Source organism: Wolffia australiana, chromosome 5 (genome assembly GCF_029677425.1).
Source record: "Wolffia australiana isolate 7733 chromosome 5, ASM2967742v1".
Classification (NCBI taxonomy): Eukaryota; Viridiplantae; Streptophyta; class Magnoliopsida; order Alismatales; family Araceae; genus Wolffia; species Wolffia australiana.
In genome coordinates this window covers 23244751-23268991 of record NC_135839.1, presented here as the reverse complement: position 1 = coordinate 23268991, position 24241 = coordinate 23244751, and the positions used below count along the sequence as shown (strand labels likewise).

The window sequence follows — 24241 nt, the reverse complement described above, 5'->3', positions numbered from 1 at the left end:
GTTGGTTGGGGTCTGTTCACCTGGATTGGAGCTTCAAGAAATCAATCCTGGACGTTCATCCATGATCCAACCACCAAGAATGACTGAAACAAACACATGTACCCCTATAAAAGGGCCCCCCTCACCCTCTTTGAGGGCATCCAAGAATTGAGTATTTTTTTCTTTACTTTGTGTCTTTCTTGAGCTTGTTCCTGGGTCCATCTTCATTCAGAAGGTGCAAGGAGTCTTCTAGAAGCATCCTAGATCTTGAAGCCAGTTGGTAGGGAGTTGGAGCAACAATCTTGGGCCATTTGTGGTGTGACAAAAAGGTTACGCTGTTCTTTCCACCCTATCTCCTTTTAGAATTCTCTTAAGCTTCTTGGCTATACTTAGGCAGATAGCCAACGTCTCAAGCTTTCCAACGCCTACTCACACGTGTCAAACCGATATCTGGAACTCTAGATATCGTCATTTTGGTCCATACCACGTGAGAGGACCTCTGCGCGCGGCGGAGCGGCGAAGCCCAACGCACAAGCAGTGGCGGAAGCGCCCAGGCTTGTGCGCTATCTCTCTCCTCCTCTTCTTTTTTCCATACAATTATAGTGTAACAAGAAAAGTTGCACCACGAGTCGGATGCTTGGCGGTGACCGTCACGCGACAACACACATTTATGTGCCTCACAGGGAGAGAAATCATCTTAAAATTCAATAAATGAAATTCATATCTTGGATCTGGGATTGAGAATGACAGTGTGTGAGAGGACTCAAGGCCCTTCTTCTATGGAGGTGATGTCATCTCATCAAATAAAATTGGCATTCACCTGGCCTATGATTTAGTCCAGCATGACTGGACCAAGCACATTGAGATGGATCATCACTTGATCAAAGGAAATCTAGACTCCTTAGGCATCGATAGTGTCTAAATCAACACCAAACTATAGTTCACTCTTATCTTGACCAATGGATTGCATAAGGATAAACACATGAGTCCTGTATCCAAGCAGGGATGAAAAATTTACAGTTCTCTTGAGGGGAGATGCTAAGATGTCTCATTCGAACATTGCATGCCACACATTTTTCGAGGAAACAACTGTCCATTCCCTCACTGTGAGCTAAACCCGTCGTAATATCAGATCATTGCTTGGTCATACAACTTTTCTATGTGTATGTTTGTTTCTAGCAAATCATCGTAACGAGAATATATCCCTATTATTGCTTGTTTCTATGTCCCTATTATTGCTTGTCTTCCCACCCTCGTTCGAACGGGAATTTGGACAAAAACAAATACAGAATCTGCTGATTATGCCTTCTTTTTATACAAGTTCATGAACTGGAGTGACTGGGATAGGCCTCTACAGCCATACGAGCCCAGAAAACAAGTTCTGATCGGATGAGCAGATTGTCGCTAGTGAGAGTAAAGGTGTGCTCATGCATCTTCAATATCTGAGTCTATGGGGCAGGACCCGTCATCAAAGTTGGCCATAGGATCAAACAAGGGTGAGCTGGGATCCATACATCCAGCCACGAGGTCCAAGCTGCATCGGTCTCCCTGCTCCCCAAACACACACAAAAATAATTGTCATTATGATAGTAAGCAAGCCCATTATGGTTGCGATCATCGCAGAAGAGTAAAGAGTTTTGTCCTCACTCCCTCAGCAGATAGGTTGGCAATCATTGCGCATCTGGTAATGATAACATTTGCATCCGGAAAAATGGCTCTATCACAAGCACCTTCCTTGCTCAACTCTTCGCTAAGACCCTGAAAACAACACGTATCAAACAAACTTAACTTCAAGCTTAAAATCTGTGTCTGTGGAAAACTATGACTATCTTGTCCATATTTTGAACATAGGAAATAATGTTGATCGGAAGGAAAAAAATACAAAGAGAATGGAAACCAGGAAAACGAACAATACTTCATTGAAAAAGCTGATGGGTTTGTTTTGCCAAGCCCTGGGCACTCTAAATTGCAGTTTGTAAGGCCCATCCCACACAAGTCCATTCGTGAAGGAGAACATCAAATTCACCGCTGTAGATCAAGAATGCAACCAGTACACGCGAATCAAGGAATTGATATTAAAAAACAAAAAGGGGTTGAGAAAGAGAACAGAGACAGGTTCAGGATAATTCAAACCATGCTTAGGGATGCAGATCTTGATCATATAGATAGGTGGGTCAGCTTTTCCTCGAGATTTCATTGTCATCTTCCTTGGTTCACCCCCACACATAATCGGTTGGTTGAAACCGCCTGAAGAGAATTTTTGAACAATCACGTCAGACAGGCAAAAATCTTAATATTTAGTTATACTTGCCTCAAAAACTTAGAGCATCGGGCCCACACACGAACCATTGAATGCGATTCCAAACTCTTCATTTGGCCTTAATTTAGAGGCAGCAGGATTATAGAACAGTGTCAATTTCTCACCCTGGAAAAATCATCAGTCATTTGTGACGAAGAAAAATATTTCAAGGGAACCCCGGGGAAGGTGAGGTTTGTTTGCACATACCGACATTGGAGGGAGTCCATTCATTGTTTTCCAGTAGACTGGAGCCTTTCCAATGTCAAACTCAGCCCAAGATGGCAGCGCACAGCTGAAAATTAAGATTCATAATTGGGGCTTGCGTAGGTAAGTTGAGAAAGAATCAAGAACATCTTACTCTTTGAGTCCCTCCGAAACAGGAGCTGCGACGGCACTGATCTGCCGGCGGATCTTTCGCAGCCCCTTCTTCTGAAAACATGGCTGCGACTTTTGGCGTGTGGAGTTGCTATCTGTTGATCGCAATTGAGATCAAGTTATCTGATGTCTGTGAACAAGATGAAAGCGGAGGAACAGCTTTACACACAATCGATGAACAACATGTATAGAGGACCATCAATCGCGACCATTTCCTCATGGAAAATCCAAGGGAAGAAAATCAGATGGCGATGGTAAAACGGAAGAAGGCCGGGAAGAACACCAGAACAGATCGAAGACTGGCCCCCAAAGAAATCGACCTCCCAGCCCGATCGGCAGTTCCAATTTCAATGGATCTTGAGGATGGCAGGCTGGTATAGAAGATCAAAACGTAGACGAAGAAATGGATGCTTAACGAAAACGAAAATTAATACCGGCAGTCGCGGAGCGATCAGTCGATCTTACCTCTGAACGGCCGTATGGAATTCGTATGTCTTGTACAGGGGAAAGAGCGCTGCGATGGGGATGAGAGCAGGGTAGCTGAGGGCGCCGCTGCCATCGCAGACCCAACAGAGCAGTCTCGATTGCCAACAGCACCGTCCTCCCGTAGGCGACCTCTACAGCTAGGCAAGAGCAGCAGCTATACGTCGTCTTCTCGTCGATATCTATAAATCCTGTGGAGGGGAAAGCAGAGGCGAAGAATGACCAGAGATTCTGAAATATCTACTCCTCGTGACGTGGAGAGCTGCCCCAGGATATTTTTCCCCCTCCGCCTTAGCTCTGGACTGTTTTCCGAGCCGAACCGGGGAGAGGGGGAACCCAGTCAACGGCTTATCCGGAATCCGCAAGCGTAAAAAAAACTGCCTCAGGCCCTGGCCAAATCTACTGGGCTGGCTTATCGGCTTATCGCCACGGCCTATTGGAGGGGGAAGGGCCAGTCGACACCTCTGTTTCTGCGTGGGAGAGGGAACACGGATTTGTCCCGTCCTCGGACGGCGGAAGAAGACGGGCATGTTGCTGGCGGCCCATTCTTCTCTCCCACCGCCTGCTCAGAGACGACATCTGCCGAAGCGGGAAGCGGGCATCCCGTCGCCGCTTCTCACCCCCTCTCCGCGGGGATTCCTTCGTGGCAGAGTCCTCTTCTCTTTGAGGGCGGGGCCAAACGCTGATGGCCGCAGAACTCCACGATCCGATACGGAAGTAAGAAGGTCGAGCAAGAGAGCATGGGAGAGGTCGTGGAACGCCCAGGACGTGGGAACGGCCGCTGTGGTGTCGTCAATGCACGCTCTGTGCCTGTTCGCCCCATCCACATTCAGCTGGGCCGCGCTCTGGACGGCGGCGGGGCTCTATATCCTGACCGGGTTGCTGGGCATCACGCTCTCCTTTCACCGAAACCTCGCCCACCGTAGCTTCAGGCTCCCCAAGTGGCTCGAGTACACCTTCGCCTACATGGGCGTGCACGCCCTACAGGTAAAAAACTTGCTTCATTGATCACAGAAAGTTTCACCCTTTTTACGAATGATAGTGTTAAGGACAAAGACACACGTGGCATCGATGCCACGTGTGGCGACACTCAACGGGCAAAGCAGAAGCTTCCAGAAGCCAAAGAAACACAACTCACGGATCCCACTATTCACACAAATGTCTCATCACAAGAAACACAAACCACCAAGGCGTCCTCGATAAATAACCAGACAATGTAATAGTTTGAGACAACACTGAATACATCTGACTCTCTTTTGTTTTCTCTCTTGTTCCTTCTCAAATCCTTCGCTTCCCTCTCTTCTTCCTCTCTCGCACAGCTCCATTTCAACAGATAGATGATGGGTAAGCATAGGGGAATGTGGGAAACGCATGAGATGGTGTTCAAGGAAAAGGGCGATAGGACATAGCGGACAGACATCGGTCTGATCAGGGAGAGGAAGCGTGAAACTTCTGGACGGAAGAAGAAAGGGAAAGATTAATGGAGACTTACTAAGAGACCCAAAAATTGTAAGAAGAACTCAATAAGCTACTTATAAGAAGAACTTTGTAAGGGAGGATGAAAAACACCTCAGACGAACTAAGAGACCCAAAAATTGGTCCTTTAGCAACCCGGCAGTGGAATGATTTATACTTTGTCTGGCCGTGAGACGCAGGGGAACTCGCTGGACTGGGTGAGCACCCACCGGTTTCATCATCAGCACTGCGACGCCGACGGGGATCCGCACAGCCCAATCGAAGGCTTCTGGTTCAGCCACATGACATGGCTGTTCGACACGGGCTCTCTCGCCCAAAGGGTACGGACATCCAGCCCGGGGCGCGCTCATAATTTTGCTTCATGGCGTGTGGAATTTTCAGGACTTTACCGGGTTGTGGGCAGTGCGGTGAACGCGACAACGTGGGAGACCTTGAGAAGCAGCGATTCTACCGGTTTCTACCGCAGACGTATATCCTCCACCCGGCAGCGTTGGCCCTTCTACTCTACAAGTTCGGGGGCTTCCCCTATTTAGTCTGGGGCATGGTAGGACACCAGCCATCGTGGATGATTATCTTTTAACCCCTTCTAATCACTTGGAGTCTCCTCACTCTGCCAGGGGGTGCGTATCGTGTGGGTGTATCACATAACGTGGCTCGTCAACTCGGCCTGCCACGTTTGGGGCCGCCAAGCATGGAACACTGGCGACCTGTCTCGCAACAACTGGTGGGTGGCCTTGCTCGCCTTTGGCGAGGGATGGCACAACAATCACCACGCCTTCGAGTATTCCGCTCGACACGGGCTGGAGTGGTGGGAAATCGACGTTACCTGGTACGTCGTGCGGCTGCTGCAAGCCCTTTCCCTCGCCACCAACGTCAGGCTGCCCACCCGCGCCCATATGGAGAAGATGCGCCTCCAAGCTTGACGTATAGGCAGCCATGTCACATTCATTCTACTAATTAAAGTTTAAAATACTGTATAAATAAAAATATTGTCCAGACAGCTCTCCCATTTCTTAAATATTATTATTTATTTTTAAATAGCCCATATTATTCTTACCTCCTAGTGTGTTGATATACATCTATTACCCACAGTCTTATTGTTTTTTTTATCAATCTGATTGATATTATGATGACTATTCTCGCACATTCTTCAATGTAACTATTATTGCAATAGTTCTACTGTTTGCACGGCATCTTCATAAATAAAAATCAACAATTTTTTTACTATACATTTATCAGTAGATAAGTCCAAATTCTATCAAATTGAAATAATTATTAAAGTCCAAATAAGCTAACAATATTCATATGATTTTCCACCACAATTACTCCCCTAATGCTACGGCAAGAAAAGGGTCAATCCCCAATGAGGTAGGAATGTTATTTCTTAACTTGCCGAGGTTTGGAAAAGAGAAGTCTCGTAAAAGAAAATATACTTTTTTAGATTTAGGTTTATGTTTATATTTAAGTATATGAGGAAACTTGCATGAGAACTAAAAATAGTTGACATCGCCGATGCAGGAGGCAGGTTTTTAAGCAAAGGCAAATTGGACAAGGCGGACGGTGGCTGGTTTACCTTGGTGTTTAGCATGAGGTCTGACGGCCATATGGGTTTAGCATGAATCCATGCATGTTATGCTATTCCCGTGAGCAACATTTGTGCATATTTTGGGGACCGCACGGGTAGTGACTGTGCCCACTTTATTCATCGTTCACTTCAGATAACTGGTATTCATGGGTTTCTTTATATATTTTTATGACATCAATATGGAGATCTAATGGGAGTTATAGATAAAGAAAGTGAGTTTGGGAAGAGGGTTGTAATGGTATAAATGGAATATTGTAGGCAGAAAGATGGATGAGATGGATTGGGATGGCGCAGATAGTTTTAGTTTAAATTCCTAGCATGTTGATTATCGTCAGATCTCTCAGTATCTCTCCCTACCTACCGTGCACTTTATTATTCACTTCTATGTATATTAATTTATATTACTGACAACATAATAAAACGTACTCATAATTCCAATCATTTGATATGATTGGATATCTAAACTATGAATCTATCAGGATATCAAATATATTATTTCAATATTTTGGAATATTTCCTACTGATATAATTTAAAACAGTTTTCGGACATTTTTAACTAACTAGATTAACTTCTTTTAAAACCTACTGTTACTGTTAGTAATATTTCCAAGTTCCATTTATGCAAAAACTTATAGAAATTACATAGGATGATTATCATCTGTCAGGAGATTTAGGAAAATCTATGGGCCATGAGACCAGATTAGAGCATTTTCCTTTTTGGGCTCCAAAGAAGCTGTTACAGCGCCTTGGGCCATGACCTAGCTTGATCCAATAATCCATCTAACTTACCTTCATAAGAGGAGCACGAAGTTCAAGTGAAAAAACCCTAAAGGAGTGAGAAAATGTAGAAAAAGGGCAAATACATGTGCCTCTCAGAGTTTCTGCTGTGTCTTAGAATGCTGAGTTGTGGGTGCAAATACAACAGCTGCATTACGGCCAACTACAGTAGTGTCCAGAGCCTTTGAGAAGATTTGTGCCCATGTCGCTGAAGTTGACGCAGTGATTCTGTTGAGGGCACTGGTACTAATGCCTGCGACATTGTGTGAGCAGGAGGAGGGTGATCATAGTCGATTTCACAACATCGAGTTGACCGATCGTAGAAGAGAAAAAGTTTTTTTTTTCGATCAGAGTGGTCAATCAGACGCTCTCGCATGATTGAACCTAGAAGTGACCAATCCATTGAAGCATTGAACGCGGACCGGCTCACATCATCTAGGGGAGATGTATATTTTGAGGATACCCGTCATTGTCGTGGCCTGTAGAAGAGGGATAAAATTACACTCTAGCAGGTCTAGTCACTGATTTGCGATCGATCATGTCCTTCTGACGGGTTCGACGAGCGGGGAGTCAATACGCTTGGTTTGTCATTTCAGAGTATCCTGCATGCTTGATGATCGAAGGGTTGGTGAGCACAAAGTGCAAGGGGCCGGACAGTATGGTCCAGCGAGAACTCCTTGCCGGTGGACTGGTCAACGCCTAACGTTCCTCGGCCCGCCCTTGCCAAGGGGCTCGGGACGACCACGGAATTGTTTGACAGACTCCCTCCTTCCTTAAAAAATAATTTTAAAAAAAGAAAAACGGTGGAGGCTGCACGCTGGATCATAACGGGCGTCATGCGGTAGGATCGACTGGTCTGTCAACATGCCTTGCGATGAAATTCGGACAATATTGGAGAGGAGAAATATTCCCCCCCCCCTCCTTCTACTTGCTTCTTCTTCTTCTCTTCATTCCCTTCCTCTTCTTCTTCCTCCTTTCTTCTCATGGCATGAGATCTGAACAACTAACAAAATAACTTCCCCCAATATTCCAGATCTGTCTCTAAACGTGCCCATCATGGTCTTATATGGGGCCAGGATGGGCCCATTACAAAGTTTACGTAAGGGGTCCAATAAGGGACCCCTTTTACAACACTTAAAAATGAAAGGATAGGGGAAAAACTTAAAAAAATTCAAAATATAACGATGGCTAGAACGTGACGATACGGACGTGTCACAATGAGTATGATGAACTCGTCGTGAAGAACACAAAAGGCAAATTAGACAAGTGAAAACATACATTTAAAACATGAACAAGCGTAGAGACATGCTCTACTAGGGATATTTAAACTGGGGCGTTCTCACGGATGCTTTGGCGTTCTGGTCGGACTGGATAGGGACTGGCGGTGATGTTGATGACAGCGAAGATGGCTTTGATGTTGTTTTTTCGATGTCATTTGGGTGCGCTCCATCAATCCTCTTGGGGCAGAAGAACTCGACTTCGACGAGTTGGTGGTGGCGAACCAGAATGGCTGAAGGAGATCCAGCCGCTGGCATTGTAGATCAACCTCCATGATCCAAGAGTCATCCGCATTTGTGCATCCCTGCCAACGTAGTAAAAACCTCTCTGATACCTCGCCCCGTGCATAGTTACTTACCTCTTGCAGTATACAATCGACTGACTTGTGCCAATCGGGTGAAATGATCAGGGGAGTGGTCATGGCAAACTCACTCATACTGATAGGGTTTATAAAGGCTGCGTCAGAGGGGGGAGAAGGGGCTTGATACGAAACTGGGTCCACCATATTAATTGTGGAGCCGATCTCCCATGTAGGGGGGATATCGACGACGTAGGCATTATCGCCCACTCTTTTGATGATCGAGAGCGGGCCGACACTACGAACATGTAGCTTAGTTGCCATCCCAGGAGAATATCTCTCCGGTCTAAGTCTCACCATCATGCGGTCTCCCATGTCGAACACTCGGGGTTGGCGATGCAAGCTAGCAGCCTGCTTGTACAATGCACTTTGACTTGTTATTCTATCATGAATATGCTTATGCAATGAAGAAACATGCTGGGTGAATGCAAGACCGTCCTTAGAAACCCTAACATGAGGATCTATGGGTGCTAAGTTGAGGGGTCGATGAGGAGCCTGACCGTAAGCGATCTTGAAAGGACTCAACCTGGTGGTTTGCTTCACCGGGTGATGGCTCATACCATCTTGGCCCGTCGAAGGCGTCATCCACGCTGCCGCCATCGTCGTCCACTGCCTGGTGAATTATGCTCGATTTATCGTGTTTTGATTTCTCATCTTAGTTAGTGGCGTCTCATGTTTTTTAGTCTCGTCGAGTTGCCTTTGTCACATCATGATGCATCCATCGTTTTGTCCACGTGTCTTTGTCGTCATGTTGGGAGGGGTCCTTAGCATTTGGACCCCCCTCCCTTTCCCCCCATCTTTTATGTTATATTTTTCCCTTATTTTTCTAATGGGGGCCCATTATATAAGGGCCCCCCTTAATGGACCGATTTCCCCCCCCCCCCCTCTTCTTATGGATCCTCCTAGGGCCCATTAACCTCCCCTTATAAAGGAAGAGGGGCGCCCTAGGAGAAGACTCAGACCTGAGTTTTTTTTATCGTATTGTCTTTGTTGATAACTTCAGCTCTCATCCCCCCCTCCTCAACGAGGAAGGAGGAGGGGAGTGGGAGGAGAAGGAGAAGAGAGAGAGGCTTAAGGAGAAGGAGGAGGAGGAGGAGGAAGCAAGAAAGCGAGGATCTTCAAACCCTGCCCCAGCTTGCCGTCACCCACAAGATCCGACGTGCGATGTGCCTCCATCCTATTGCCTATTGTCCTTGCACTAGTTAATCAACAATCGCCCTAACTGTACATGTGACCCCATCACCCTACAGTATCGAGAATTTTCATCCCATTCCAGTGGGGGCATCCGGTTGGTCTACCTTACTGTGCGGCTCTGCCGAGCAATAGAAAGGCGATATGTCACCCCATCGTAAGAGCCCAGCATCCACTCACGGCCTCAGCTGCAGATTGGTCAATGCATGAAAGACCCCATCAAACTATTGAATAAAGCCCGCGACGGTGAATCCTCAACTTGTCTGCAGGTGGGCGCTCGCACCTCTGCCTGGGACTTGTTGGATCCATGGTGTTGCACAGTCTAGGATCTATTAGGGGTCCGCACTCAACCTGTCCAGATGATGCTAGGAATGGTGTCAACCCACCCCAGCCTATCTGGCAAGTTGAGCCCTTGACGTGGTACCCCGTAGCTAGGTTGAGTCCCCTGCTCTAGGAGGCACTTGCATCCCCTTGCGTGCAACTTGTTGACACATAGTGTTGCATAGTCCATGGTTCGTTCATCGCCCATCTAGTGATCACAACTTATTGTGGCATCGCCATTGAGTCCCGCTCGAGGCCCCCAACCATTGCAACCTCTGCAGTCCATTCTGTGCATCAAGACAGCTCCTTCAAACCGCGTACACTACTGCTGGCTTCACCAATGGCCGTAGGTTGCATGCGCCCCATCTAATTGATTGAGTGCCCGTGGCACCACAAGGCTCACTAACTCCGCTTGCACTTGATGTCACTGGTGGACGCTGCTCTCCACAGCCACTCCAGTACTTCTGTGCTGCCAGTCCCGCCACTTTGGGCTCCTCCCCCGGCGCTGCGTACACTGTCCCTACCCGCACCGGTCCTCAGCATCCATGAAAATTCAGTACGACAAGTGGCTCACCAATGATGTACATCACCCTCCCGCTTGCTAGTTACATTATCTCTTACAGTAGAATTTTGAATGCCTCTACCGCGCTTGGGCTAGGTAGGTGAGAGATAAAGTTGAGGGAAAACTATGAGCACAATTGAGAGTCTTTACTGGTATGAAGGAGCATGTCCGTTACATGTGGGCCCCTACGAATGGACTCTGTTCGGCGCCAAAGTTGCCTTCATCCCCTCCGACGAGGCTCAAGAGGCCACCCTCGTCGTCACCAGATGACCCCTTCTGAGCTCGAAGCTCGATATCCTCACAATTTGGGGCCTGCAAGTACGACACGTAGGACGCATTCATCTGGCATCGTAGCTACATCACCTGTTAGAGTTTTGTTACCGACCACACGACGTCGGATGATGGCACCGTTGACATCTGACATCGCTATCTTGGTACCCAAGCCTCGACTTGGTACCGACTAGAAAACGTCCTAGATGACATCCGGCATCGCCGGGCAATTATCAGCAAACTCAGCGCAGGGAATTATCAAGTCCCACGCCGTAAGGTGCTCGCCTACTAGGGACCGAAGTAGGTTACCTAAGCATTGATTGACTATCTCCGTCTGGTCGTCGGTCTGAGGGTGGTAAGCCGTCGAGAATTTTAGTTTCCTCTTGAGGAGACTCCACAAGGTCTTCTAGAAGTAACTTGTGAAGTAGACATCTCAGTCCAAGACAATCAAAGTGGGCAACTATGTAGGTGCATAATTTCTTGGAAGAATAATTGTGCAACCTGAGTAGCGTCGGATGTCTTTGTGCAAGGCAAGAAGTGCACCATCTTTGAAAACCTATCAATGATGACGATGATAGAGTCGTGCCGTTGTATGTTCTGGGGTAGCCCTAGGATAAAGGCCATAGTGACATCGTCCCACGGACGCTTGGGCACCGGTAGCGGGGTGTATAACCCTGCGCTCTTCTTGACCTGGTTGGCCAAAGCACACACGTGGCACTAGGCGGCGATATTGCCAACGTCGCACTTCAAGCTAGGCCGGTAGAACTGATATTCTATGGCGGAGATGGTATTGTCGCGTCCAAAATGGCCACTAAGACTTCCTGCATGACATTCCCAAGTTAGGAAGTCACGTAGTGACGTGCGTGGCACGGAAAGCCTATTTCGGTAGAGCAGGTAATCGTCGGTGATGTTCAAGTCCTTAAACTAGCGAGACGGTCCTCATTAGATCTCCGTGATGATAGGCCCATAAGTCAGGCAGCTAGTGTATCCCTCTCGAATCTGCCCAAAACCTAGGATCTTCACCTTCATGATGTTAAGCAGATGCGCTTGTCTGCTTAGTGCATTAGCACCGACATTATCATTTCCCTTCTTGTGCTCGATGACGAAGGTAAAATCCTGCAAGTACTTGATTTATCTTGCATGGTAGTCGCTCAATTTCTGCTAGGAATGAAGGTATTTGAGTGCCTCGTGATCTGAGAAGAGTATGAACTCCTTCGAGAGGAGATAGTGCCGTCGGTGCTTCAATACCTGGATGACTGCGTAGAACTCTTTATCATAAGTCAAGTAGCAGCGTCTCATGTCGTTCACCTTCTCACTAAGGAACTCTAATGGGTGCCCTTCGTGGCTCAGCACACCACATATCGCGGTGCTAGAAGTGTTGGGTGTAACCTCAAAAACTTTCTCGAATTCAGGCAAACAGAGTACGGACGCCTCAGTCATCATGAGCTTCACTCACTAGAAAGCTCAATCTGTTGCTTGTGTCCAGGTGAACGACTTCACCTTCAGGTAGTGTTTGATTAGAGTCGTGATAGAACTAAAGTTCTGTATGAATCGCCAGTAGAATGTGGCGAGTCTGATAAAACTTTGTACGTCATGGACGTTAGCCGGCCGTGGCCATGATGTGATGGCTCAGACCTTCTCTGGGTCAACAGCGATGCCCTTGGCTGATACGATGAATCCTAGGAACGTAACTTATGGGGTAAGGAACCTACATTTTTTCGGGTGGGCGTATATTTTTTCTCCTTTGAGAACCGTGCAGACCTGTTGAAGATGCTCGAGATGTTCATCTCGCGTGCGGCTATGTATGAGGATGTCATCGAAGTAGATGACGACAAACTTTCTGATGAACGCGCGGAGTACTTCGTTCATTAGACGCTAGAAGGTACTCGGCGCATTGGAGAGGACAAAGGGCATAACTCTCCACTCATATAACCCATCTTTAATTTTAAAGGCGGTCTTTCATTCGTCTGTAGGACAAATTCAAACATGATGGTATCCACTATAGAGATTTATATTCGAGAAGATAGTGGATCCAGCCATTATGTCGAAAAGATCCAATATTCAGGGAATAGGAAAATGGTACTAGACCATTATCTTGTTGATGGTTTGACTATCGCATCACATATGCCATGTGCCATCCTTCTTCAGGGCCAAAACTGTGGGGACCGCACATGGGCAAAGGCTCTCCTAGATGAGGCCTTTCGCAAGTAGCTGTTGGACCTGTCGTAGCAGTTCCTTGTACTTTGGTGGCTCCATGCGGTAATGGGGCAGATATGACAATGCCGCTCCGAGCATGAGATTGATCGCGCGTTGTATGTGGGGCATCGGTGATAATTCGCCGAGCAACTCTTCGGGGAATACGTCGTTGAACTCTGATATGAGGAACTCGACTTCGGTTGGTCGGGGAGTTACGGGTGTATCTAGGGAAGCGTCAAGAGTGACAACGAGGCACACTGGCGTGTCATCAATCTCGCGTCCCAAGTCTTCAGCAAACAAGGTGTCACGTACGACCACTAACCCTAGCGGGTTGGTCGAGACCGTCTTGTTCGCCAGTTTCATGATTTATGGGTACCTTGTGACCTTTCGTCCCTGGTACATGAACGAACACGTGTTCGTCCTTACGGCTAGAGTGATGTTGTGCTCATATAACTAGGGACGACCTAGGATGATGCTACACCTACTTTCATAGGAAGTATGTCACAAAGGGGGCTCTCATTGTAGGAACTCACCTTCAATGGGACACAGCATTCACGTTTCACCACCAAGGATGAAGCGTCGATCCACGACACATCATAGGGAGTCGGATAGGGTATGGGCGTCAACCCTAGCGAGGCGACCATCGCATCGGGGATGGCATTGATGTAGCTCTGACTGTCCACGATCAACTTGCATACCTTGTCATTGATCTAGACATGGGTATAGAAGATCGAGGTGCGAAGGGTCGCATCAGCCATCGGGTCAGACCACTGCACTACAGGTGCAGGTCGAGTCGGTGGAGTGGCTCGAGGTGATGGCCGTGTTCCACTAGTGCTGGGGCGATCTACGACAATATTGGTCAACTATCGGCCAGTGGGTTGGGGAGCTGGTGGTGGAGTTGGTCTAGGTTCAGCGATCTGAATATACCCGACTCGCCTGTCAAGCTCTTCATATTCCTACGCGAACTCCGTGTCCACATGATACTCATCTACATGTAAGGGCTCCATCTCGCCCCTCTGTTCTGGGTCGACGTCTCCAATGTCGATCAATAGTGCCTATGACAGGCAATGGCTGGCTCGGTGCCCTTTCCCGTGGCAGTTAAAGCACGTGATATGTGCTTGGTTCATGGTAGTGCTACGGGTCATGGTGTCGATCGTGATGGCTCGAGTGGGTGGAGCTGATCCTACTAAAGTGGTCGGGGCATCCCCTTGCCCTTTGACGTTGTGTGAAGTTCGAGCGGACACAAACAGGTGGATCGAGCTGGTAGCTCGATATACTGTTGGGTTAGCATGAGTAATGGTCTCCTCTTCTGGATGCTCTAGGTGCTCTACAATGTGGTAGGCTTCGTTAACCTCGGCAGGGTTGCGCATAGGCATCTCAGTGTGCATGGTCGGTCGAAGACCATGAGCAAACATGCCAACGACGATTCGCGGGTCCTCCACAAGCTAACACCACATTCAGCACTCCTCGAAGGCCTCGATGTAGTTCGTCATGGACTGTCAACCTTGTCATAGGTCAAGCCATGAGAGGAATAACATCATTTGGTATTGCTGGGCACATACTTGTTCCTTAGGTTTTGAACCATCTCGGTCCATGACATGATAGGTCATGCTAGTTGCTCAGCTACGACACACTCATTATCCCATAAAATCTTGGCCTGTCTGCCAAGTCCCATCTCTGCACATTCGACGCACAAGTCATCATCCATGTAGTGTCATCAAAAATAGGAGTTCATACTCGACTCACAATCGATGAACTCCTTCGGCTTCCTCGACCCTTTGAAGACGACAAAGTCAACTCGTACACTCTTCTAGATCCTAGCACGATGCTCCTTTCATCAACGCTCGTAGTTGTCCAAGCGCCGCTCGGGCACCGAGTGTCCTCCATATCACAGTTCGGTGTGTCATTGGGGTGGGGTTGCGTAGCGCTCGGGTTCAACCCATCGTCGAGGTTGACCCTCGTACATAGCGCGGTGATCAGGTATCATGCACATCAGGTACCAAGGAGCCTCATAGGGTTTGTCGTACGGTTGATCTGAGGGCCGGACCAAGTCGTCTTGGCGGGCTGGTAGGTCGGCCTCGTACCCACAGTCATAGTCATCTTGTGGGTATCGTCCATCCTAGAAACTGACGTCCTGTGGGTCTTGTGTGGGATACCATTCAGGACATCGGTCCCAACGCATCTCGTCCTGCCAGCGGTCGTCGGGGTACTCGTCGTCTTTAATGGGCATCCTTTGTCGCTCTATGGGTCGTGTGACCCTAGGTGAATTGGACTCTCGTTCTAGCACCACATGCTCGGGCGCGGCGACTGGTACTGAAGGTACCGTAGGTCGTGCTAGTAGTTGCTTCACGCATTCGGCGATGGCGGTCAGGGTGCGGAGATATGCTATGTGTTCTTCGTTTGAGTCCTCCTAGGGTTAGTGCTGTTGCTGCATCCTCCCTCATCCACATCCTGCTCCTCAGCCATGTGCAGAGCGAGCCTAGGGTGTAGACTCGTCCACAGAATCTGTCCCATGTGGGTGACGACTCATCATCACATTCGCCTCAACGTCACTAGGGTAGGTAGTATCTAGTGATCCCGAGGCACTGTGGTGGGATCTAGCTCATCAAAGGCGACCACGGACAGGTTCGCGTGGGCCGAGCAATTCATCAACACCCATATCGACAGGTGCGGTTCATCCAAGCTCCGAAGGAGGCACCAATGCACCACCTTCGAGCGTGATGGGATGAGGCTCTAAGAGTCATATAGGACTGACTCTTTCGAGCAGCGACAAGTCATCTTGTTGAAGAGAAGTAGAACCTTCAAGGTGCATCCTTCTACTCGATCGCGTCTCGACGACCATGGCTAGTTACTCGAGGGGGTACCTAGATGGGTTTTCAAACATCAATGCAGATGTTAGGATGCAAGGGTACAGAGATGTGATGTGGGCATCCACAACCTGGCTCTGATACTAAAATGATGTCAGACGACATTGATGGCATCGATCGACGGGTAATTCACTAAGAGATGTAACTACGTGATGACGTGGATCCTAGATGGATGTACGTGCACGCCTTGACTTGTGGGGTAGTCTGCCTGGCTCCAAGATCCGAGTGAATGGCCCTCATTGGTGATCTCTTGACCCTCGTCAGAGCGACGACGGTGATTACGGCGTTGAACGGAATTAATTCTGTTGACGCTCACACGTAATGAACAGGCTCGACCCGTACCAAAGAATTCAATCAATTTGTAATTTTCTTGATAAACTCTCCCACCTAATCTAACACGAGCGAAGTAGAGTGCAGCCAAAAAGTATACAAGAAGACAAAATGTAACAAATGAGTAGGAGAACGGTGTACTTCATCGGGGGTGGCGCTTGTTGTTGGCGTCTTCTTTGGGCACGAGACCAGAGTGGCAGGTAGATGAGTGCATGCAGTTGGGAATGGATACACTGGGGTTCGACGAGCAGCGGTATTGCGTTGCAGGAGCATAGCGACAAAGCTTAGAGGTGAAGAATGAGGATAAGTCAGAAGAGACGTAAGGTAGTAAAGTATCTTAAGTGATTGGATGAGTCTAACAAGTGATTGAGCAAGAGGAGGGTGACCACAGTTGACACTAATGGCAGCCTCTCAGAGTTTCTATTGTGTCTTAGAATGCTGAGTTGTGGGTGCAAATACAACAGCTGCATTACGGCCAACTACAACAGTAGGAGTAGAGTCGGTGGTAATCAAGGGAGTGACATTCACGTCAATGCAACGTTGCAACCATCAGTACCAGTGCCCTCACCAGAATCACCCTGTCAACTTCACCGTCATGGGCACAAATCTTCACAAAGGCTAATCGATCGTAGGAGTCCCCCCAGCGTTGCATAGTCGGCTTCACAACGTCACGTTGACCGATCGTAGAAGAGCAAAAGTTTTTTTTTTTTAATCAGGGTGGTCGATCAGACACTTTTGCATGATTGAACCCAGAAGTGACCAATCCGTTGTAACATTGAACGCGGACTAGCTCACATCGTCTGGGGGAGAAGTATCTTCTGAATATACCCGTCACTGTCGTGGCCTATGGAAGAGGGATCAGATTACACTCTAGCAGAGTCTAGTCACCGATTTGCGATCGATCAGGTCCTTTTGACGTGTTCGATGAGCGAGGAGTCAATACACTTGGTGTGCCATTTCAGAATATCCTGCAAGCTTGACGATCGAAGGGTTGGTGAGCACAAAGTGCAAGGGGCCGGACAGTATGGTCTAGCGATAACTCCTTGCTGATGGACTGGTCAACGCCTAACAGTGGAGGCTGCACGCTAGATCAGAACGGGCATCATGCGGCAATAATGCTTCGATGGTGAATCAATGGGATGGACCCCCTCCTTCTACTTGCTTCTCCTTCTTCTCTTCATTCCCCTCCTCTTCTTCTTTCTCCTTTCTTCTCATGGCGTGAGATCTGAACAAGTAACAAAATAACTTCCACCAATATTCCAGCTCTGTCTCTGAATGTGACCATCATGGCCTTATATAGGCCCATTAAAAAGTTTACATAAGGGGCCCAATAAGGGACCCCTTTTACAACACAAAGAAATGAAAACAAAGGGGAAAAACTTAAAACAATTCAAAATGAAACGATGGATAAAACACGACGATACGGACGTGTCACAACGAGTATGGTGAACTCGTCATGACAAACCCAAAACAGAAATTAGACGAATAAAAATAGATAATGAAAACATGAACACGTGCACAGACGTGCTCTACTAGGGGTATTTAAACCTGGGCGTCTTCACGGATGCTTTGGTGTGCCGGTCAGGCTGGATACGAACCGACGGAGATGTTGATGATGGCGAAGCTAGCTTCAATGACATTTTGTTGATGTCGTTTGGGCGCGCTGCATCAGGATTCCATGGAATGGGTGACAGAAAACACATCATTTCTTGAATGCATGTTTATTTATTTCAGTTTATAGCTTATGGCATACATCCATTGTATAAATTATGAATCAACTATAAGATATTAATAATCTTCAGGATGTGGAAGACTGAATATTGAAGTTAAAGTCTTGTAGATGATAAAAAAGTTTCTAAATGATGTAAACTATGAATTTTATCATTATGTTGTCCATTTCTGAACAATATGGATATTTGGTACGGAAAGAAACAGGCATACAAATCAAAGGATTCGCATATTATGTCCTGATGATGAATGGTGATGGATATTATGTGCCAGTCAAGCCAATCACTTTAAAATGTTTTATTTAATATTATTGGTAAAAATATTTAATTATCATTATTCATAGGTGATGTTTGTAGTGTAATCCACAAATATGTGCAATGACCTGGTGAATTATGATAAGGTAATAACACAATGATAGCTAGTATTGAAATCTGCATTCCAATATTCATATTCAATGGATAGTCAAGATGGAGATCGGATTATCTGGATATAATTGCCCTATATGATCAAACTTATATGATAAGTACGGGTGGTCATGTGGGCGATAGTATGGAGATACTAAGGACAAATGGTGGGTGCTCTTCGGAGACAGAGTTCACTAGATTGATCAGTAGGAATCCATAAATGCTATGATATCCAAACATTAATCAGGATGATTCATGTCACCACATACAAGTGATCTGTTTGTTTGAGACACCCTGGGAATCTCGCAGATGGACGACTATCTTTTGTGTACTACTTACGATTCTCAAACCAGGAGTTCAAATAAGTGTTAGCTTAAATATAGTAAGAAGTACACGAAGGTGATTGAAAAGTAGGGTTAAGATCGTCCACCCTCGTCATAGGAGGCAATTGACTAGAGGATGAGGATGCAACTAGGGTAGCAAGGATATTATAAGATAGTCTCAAGTGGTCCCCATTATAATAACAAAAGGATGGATTAGGGTTTCGCTATGTTTGGTTCTGTGGGCTTTATTTGGATGAGACAAAGAAGATTCTAGAAATGAAAGAATTACAATAGAGTTGAGATGAATTCAATAAAATAAATGATCAAATCACCTTATCACATATCATATCCATTATTTCTTGGATCCTAATTCCATGCACCTGCATTTATACATCAAATTCATGCTTTTAAGGGTTAATGTCATTCATAATGATGCATGTTTTCATTATTTTCGCCAATTTTCTCCAAGTACATGTCAAATCCCCAGATTCTCAATTTTTTGATAATTACTGGCAAATATACAATTAAGTGCTAGTTGACCTTTATTAAGGTCAGCTTTATTTGAGATTAACTATTCTCTTGAGCTAAATGGGTTAGGATCTGATTAACTGTACAAGCCAAGGGGAGGATAAGAAGATGTGAAGTCAACTCTATCGGTTGACTTAGTTTTTCCTCATAAGGCCAACATTGGTATTTTTAAACAAAATATATTTTCATTTTCATCCATTTGGTTGCAGGTGGCAGAATATTAAAGAACTAAAATTTGGAGACCAATAGAAAACATTTCAGCAAAAATGGCCGAGTACATTTTTTTCTATGAATTTTAGACATTAATTGCATTTAACTTGTTTTTCAAATGTATTTAGAAATAGGATAAAAGGCACAATCTGTGCGCATAGCTGACATGGAAAAACCATCAAGGGGTAGCACACCAGTGAGCCACAGCATACAATCGCCCGCATGGTGCACAACAAGGCCCACAGTGCTATGACCACCGTGGTTGTACTACCAAGTGGCAGCACACCAGCAAACCAGCATAGTGCATAGGCACCTGCTGGTGCACAAGTGGTACTTGGTAGTGCCCAGTTAGCACATAGGATATATTATTCAAGCTGACTATAGTCTTGGAGTGGTTAATAACTGTGATGGGCGACCATCTTGTCAACAGCACCAAGGGACGTCATTAACCTCTTCGAGCATCCCGAGATGGTGTCTATGACCCCGACTTCAAGTATTCAGCCTAACGGTGGGTCAAAAGAGGTTCGTTTGTTATTTTATTGTAATTTGATTTCTTCTTGGATTAGGCCACTGTGTTTTGGGCCTCAAACTTTTTGTTATTTTTGTTATGTTTGATGTAAGTTGAGGGGAATCATCGTCAGGCAACGGTTCCCCTATCTCAGCCCACTTAGGCATCCTTTCCCCCCAATATAAAGGGATGGCATGCCTAAGGAAAGCCTTGAAGTTTATTGAATTCGAAAGTATTGTTCTTCAATCGGCTCCTGCCTCCTCCTTTTAGGAATTATATTTCCCACTTTCCTAGAGTAGATCGTGGGAGGTCGCTCTGCCATGTCGTTTCTTCTTTGAGATCACTCTGAGGGAGGAAACCGCTCGTTGCCAATACTCTCACCACACAGATCTTTCCCACACTGTGTCTTCTTAAAGCAGCTCCAAGAACGGCCCTGCACCTCGCAAGTTGGCCTGCCAGAACACACTCCTTTGGGTGCCCTCTTTGCACACCCGCCTATGCTATCTCCTGACAGCCCTCGCTACGTCTTGCCATAGCTCAAGAATCAGGAATCTTGATACGTTGGATTTTAAGAATCCATTTCTTGAGTCTCCACCACCAACGCCGTCTTGAGCATCACCATTGCCGATATGATCACCGTCAGCGGCTCACTGACCCCACCGCATGGGTTCCACTGCCGTCACTACTCCATTGCATGGATCTGTTTCTTCTTGCCCATGCGCCCACGCCACACGTTCCAGCACCCCGCGTCAGCATCCATGCGCCATTGGGCACATGCCAGCACTACACGTCCATGCCCACGCACCAGCGCTGCATGCCTGCACCCATGCGCCATTGCTGCATGCCAGTGCCGCAAGCCAGCACTGTGTACCATCGCCCCGAGGTCAGTACTTGTACACCAGCACTCACACGCTGGCCCTGCGTGCTATCTTTTGCATGCCAACCTCGCGCGTGCTCACCCTGCCCACGCGCACTTTCCATGCCACCCACACACGAACGAGCTAACTGCTGCCTCCGTGCATTGGTGAGTCCAACACAATGCCCACACTCTCGTGTGATCCAACTCATCCACTCGCTCACCATCGACCTGTGTGCTTGCTCTAGTCATCTCCTCACCATTCATCGCAAGCTATGGCAATAATTTCAAAACAGGTTCCTTTGACTCCTCTACACTCACAATTAAATTACTTCTTTCGGTGTTGTCATCGTATGTGTTCCTCTGCCTAGGATCGAGACATTGTGATAGGAATAGCCACTTTTGTCAAGAGATAGGATATTCTTGAGATACGACTAGCCATTACATTGGAGGGCGTGGACGCCTCTGGGCATTAAGTACCCCTCATTATTGATACGTCTAGTAGATCCAAAGGGATGTTGGGAAGTCTGAGTTTGATTAGTCAAACTCTGGATCTTTAACTGATCTTCCGACCAATTAGCACTGCCTATTATCTTCTCATTGATTTTACTTACATCATCCATTTGACATTTCACATTGTTAGAATTAGAAGTCTATCTCGTAATTGTGTTGTAGCACAAGCTGTCCAATCCCGGCACTCGTTATGTTACATCAAATTGTCTAGAAATTCTCTAAATTTTTGATGTGGGACTAACTTCCTAATGTTTTTGCTTTTTGCAGATGCAATGTGGCAGTTTCATGATCGTTACATGTGGTGGCATAAAACTACGAGCGTCAATTTGGTGAACATGGCTTGTGCGAAATAATGCAATGTGGCAGAAGCTCAAGCATCAGATTGGAAAATGGATGGCAACAACCAACATGTGAGTAACGATTGACTAAGTACTGACATCGTCATGATTTTGGATGGTGAATCATGTCAGGAGTTTCTCCTTCATTTCTTGATCAGTCGATGATATTTTTACATCAACATAGACTATTGCTCATAACCATTTCGTAGATGGCTTAAAAGCATGATTTGGTTTCCTTTTGACTGTGGAATTCCCTTTTGGCCACCGCATATCCATACGACACATGAATTTCTACGGTTAACTTTCAGAAGCTCTATCTTCCCTAGTTTTTATCCAATCCTCATATTTTATGCGTTAACGGAAGCGTATTTAGCTTATCTTTCCATGGCCAGTAATTTCGTGGAATTCCATGAATCTTTGACGACTCCAATTTCCCCTTTTACTGATGTATCATCGTGCAAGTTGTAATTTCAAGTTCTTGACTTTAAAAAATCATAATCTTTTGGTCAAACTCTTTGATTTTATGTCATTTGATTCTATTAACTATGATCTTTTCATATGCACCAATTTCATATTGGTTAAGCTTTTCCTACTTAATCGAGCATTGACTTTTCCCTGTTTGGTATGTTAGGGTCAACATCATTGACTTTGACCAGTCAAATATCAACGGTCAAACGTTGTTTGGGCAAAACTATGGTTCCCTGATGTGGTCTTAATGTTCTTCTACCATTTCCTGCTAAAAGGAATTCCAAGTCAACCACGAAAAGTCGACCATTGAAAGTTAATACTACTCTATTGATTTGACCCATACTGATAATTATATTTTTATTTTAAATTTAATTTTGAGTCAGAATTTTCTATTACCATATGACTAATTGTGATTTTTGATACGCGTCGAAACATTGCGTATCCAATCCCGAGTGAGACATGTTGAGCTGCTCAAGTGATAGTCTCTAAATGTATTTATTCAATCCTTCGCATGCTGCTTCTCTTTTTTTACCTTGACAAGCTTGGTTCATGGTGCACTGCTGTCTTTATACCATCGCATCACGTCGTGAATAGACATGAGCTTGGGAGATCAGAGAATAAGAGGAACTGCCCTAAATAATTATGACCTGGTGAATTTAATTATAGACCTTTATATATACTTAGTGGATATTTTTCATAAAACCCCAAAATTTAATAAAATGTTTCAATGTTCAAGAAACCACTTGGATGTCATCCTCCAGTTCCATCTATCAATCCAGTTAATTACTCTTTTGGTCAAATAAAGGTAATTAATATATTATAGTATTGACTACCTTGTACATGAAACGTTTATTAAATAAAATACATAAAAATTTTAAAAAATTTAAAATCATATATAAAGAATATGGAAAAAATATATTTAACTAAAATTTACTCTCTCATTACCTGATGAGTGGGGTTTCAACCATTACTTGTACTAACTATCAAAAACTTAGCAAAAGTGGATGTATTAAGGGAGCCTTGAAATGATGTATTTTAACTCAATTCCTCTTTTTAATCTATCTGGAAGACAGATTTTATGTAGACATGGTAACTGATAATGGTAAATATTTGTTAAGAGAGTTCAAACATTACTATGCATATTCTAGAGCATGAGGTGTAGTTTCGCACCCTTTGGCAAGAAACTTAACCCATAACTTTTTATCTAGCATTAGTTTATTAATCGATGTGTGGTATAATTAATTAATAAGTTTGGCTAGTAATTGTTATTGGGCCATTAAAGTAACTAACTCATATGATACATGGGTCTAAAGGGTCAAACACACAATGTTATGGGGGCATTCGTGGATATGCTCCAATGAAAGTAATTTTTTGGAAAAAAATCATGTAAAATATAAATAAGAGCACGGCGCCCATTTTAGGCACCCAGGCTGGGTTCCACATTGCCCCCCCCCCCCCCACAAACCTTTTCTTCATTCTTATTTACTTCTTCAACCAAGAAGAGTGTCTTCATGGTAGGAAGATCTACAAGGGCTTCAAGAAGAGTTGGATGGGATCAGAGAACACCTTGATTGCATGGGTCTTTCTAGAGGTCAAACACAGGAAAAGCTTCAGAACACTTTCCAAGGGAACTCTTGAAGGGCGGAACAAGTTATCTACTAAAATTATAGTTTTTTTCATTTATGATCAATTTGGGCTCGATCTTGACTTCCACTCCCATTAAATAAAGTTTTCAAGGTCCTGATCCATGGGACTAGAACCCAATAGAGTGAAGAGATATTACCCCCGTCTCACCACATATAGCCTATTCTACTCACAATGTGGATTTTTTGGGTGGAATTACGTCAAAGTAGAGTTGAGCATTACTTAAAGTCCCAAATACATAATCAATTTTTTTCTTTTTAGCGGCAAATTATGACTTTTGAATCCCTCCTTGATTTCTATCATATGTAAGCTATCATTTTGTTTACTAATATTTTTTACCTGCCATTTTTCTCTTATTATTCTTGATATGCTCA

General features: G+C 45.5%; 2 protein-coding genes across 2 annotated transcripts; one reads left to right on the top strand and one right to left on the bottom strand.

Annotated features, from left to right (window-relative positions):
• Positions 1-1247: 1247 nt before the first annotated feature.
• PIFI (post-illumination chlorophyll fluorescence increase) lies at positions 1248-3323 on the bottom strand. The gene is made up of 8 exons (XM_078576281.1): positions 3119-3323; positions 2637-2748; positions 2486-2570; positions 2326-2404; positions 2113-2226; positions 1895-2007; positions 1627-1737; positions 1248-1527 (listed from the first exon to the last, which is right to left on the bottom strand). The coding sequence occupies exons 1-8, from the start codon at positions 3210-3212 to the stop codon at positions 1405-1407; spliced, it is 831 nt and encodes a 276-aa protein (XP_078432407.1). The 5' UTR covers positions 3213-3323; the 3' UTR covers positions 1248-1404.
• A 93-nt stretch (positions 3324-3416) lies between these two features.
• FAD5 (fatty acid desaturase 5) lies at positions 3417-5655 on the top strand. Its single transcript, XM_078576280.1, has 4 exons — positions 3417-4123; positions 4792-4932; positions 5016-5156; positions 5230-5655. Exons 1-4 carry the CDS (start codon positions 3665-3667, stop codon positions 5533-5535), a joined length of 1047 nt encoding a protein of 348 aa, XP_078432406.1. The 5' UTR covers positions 3417-3664; the 3' UTR covers positions 5536-5655.
• Positions 5656-24241: the final 18586 nt, after the last annotated feature.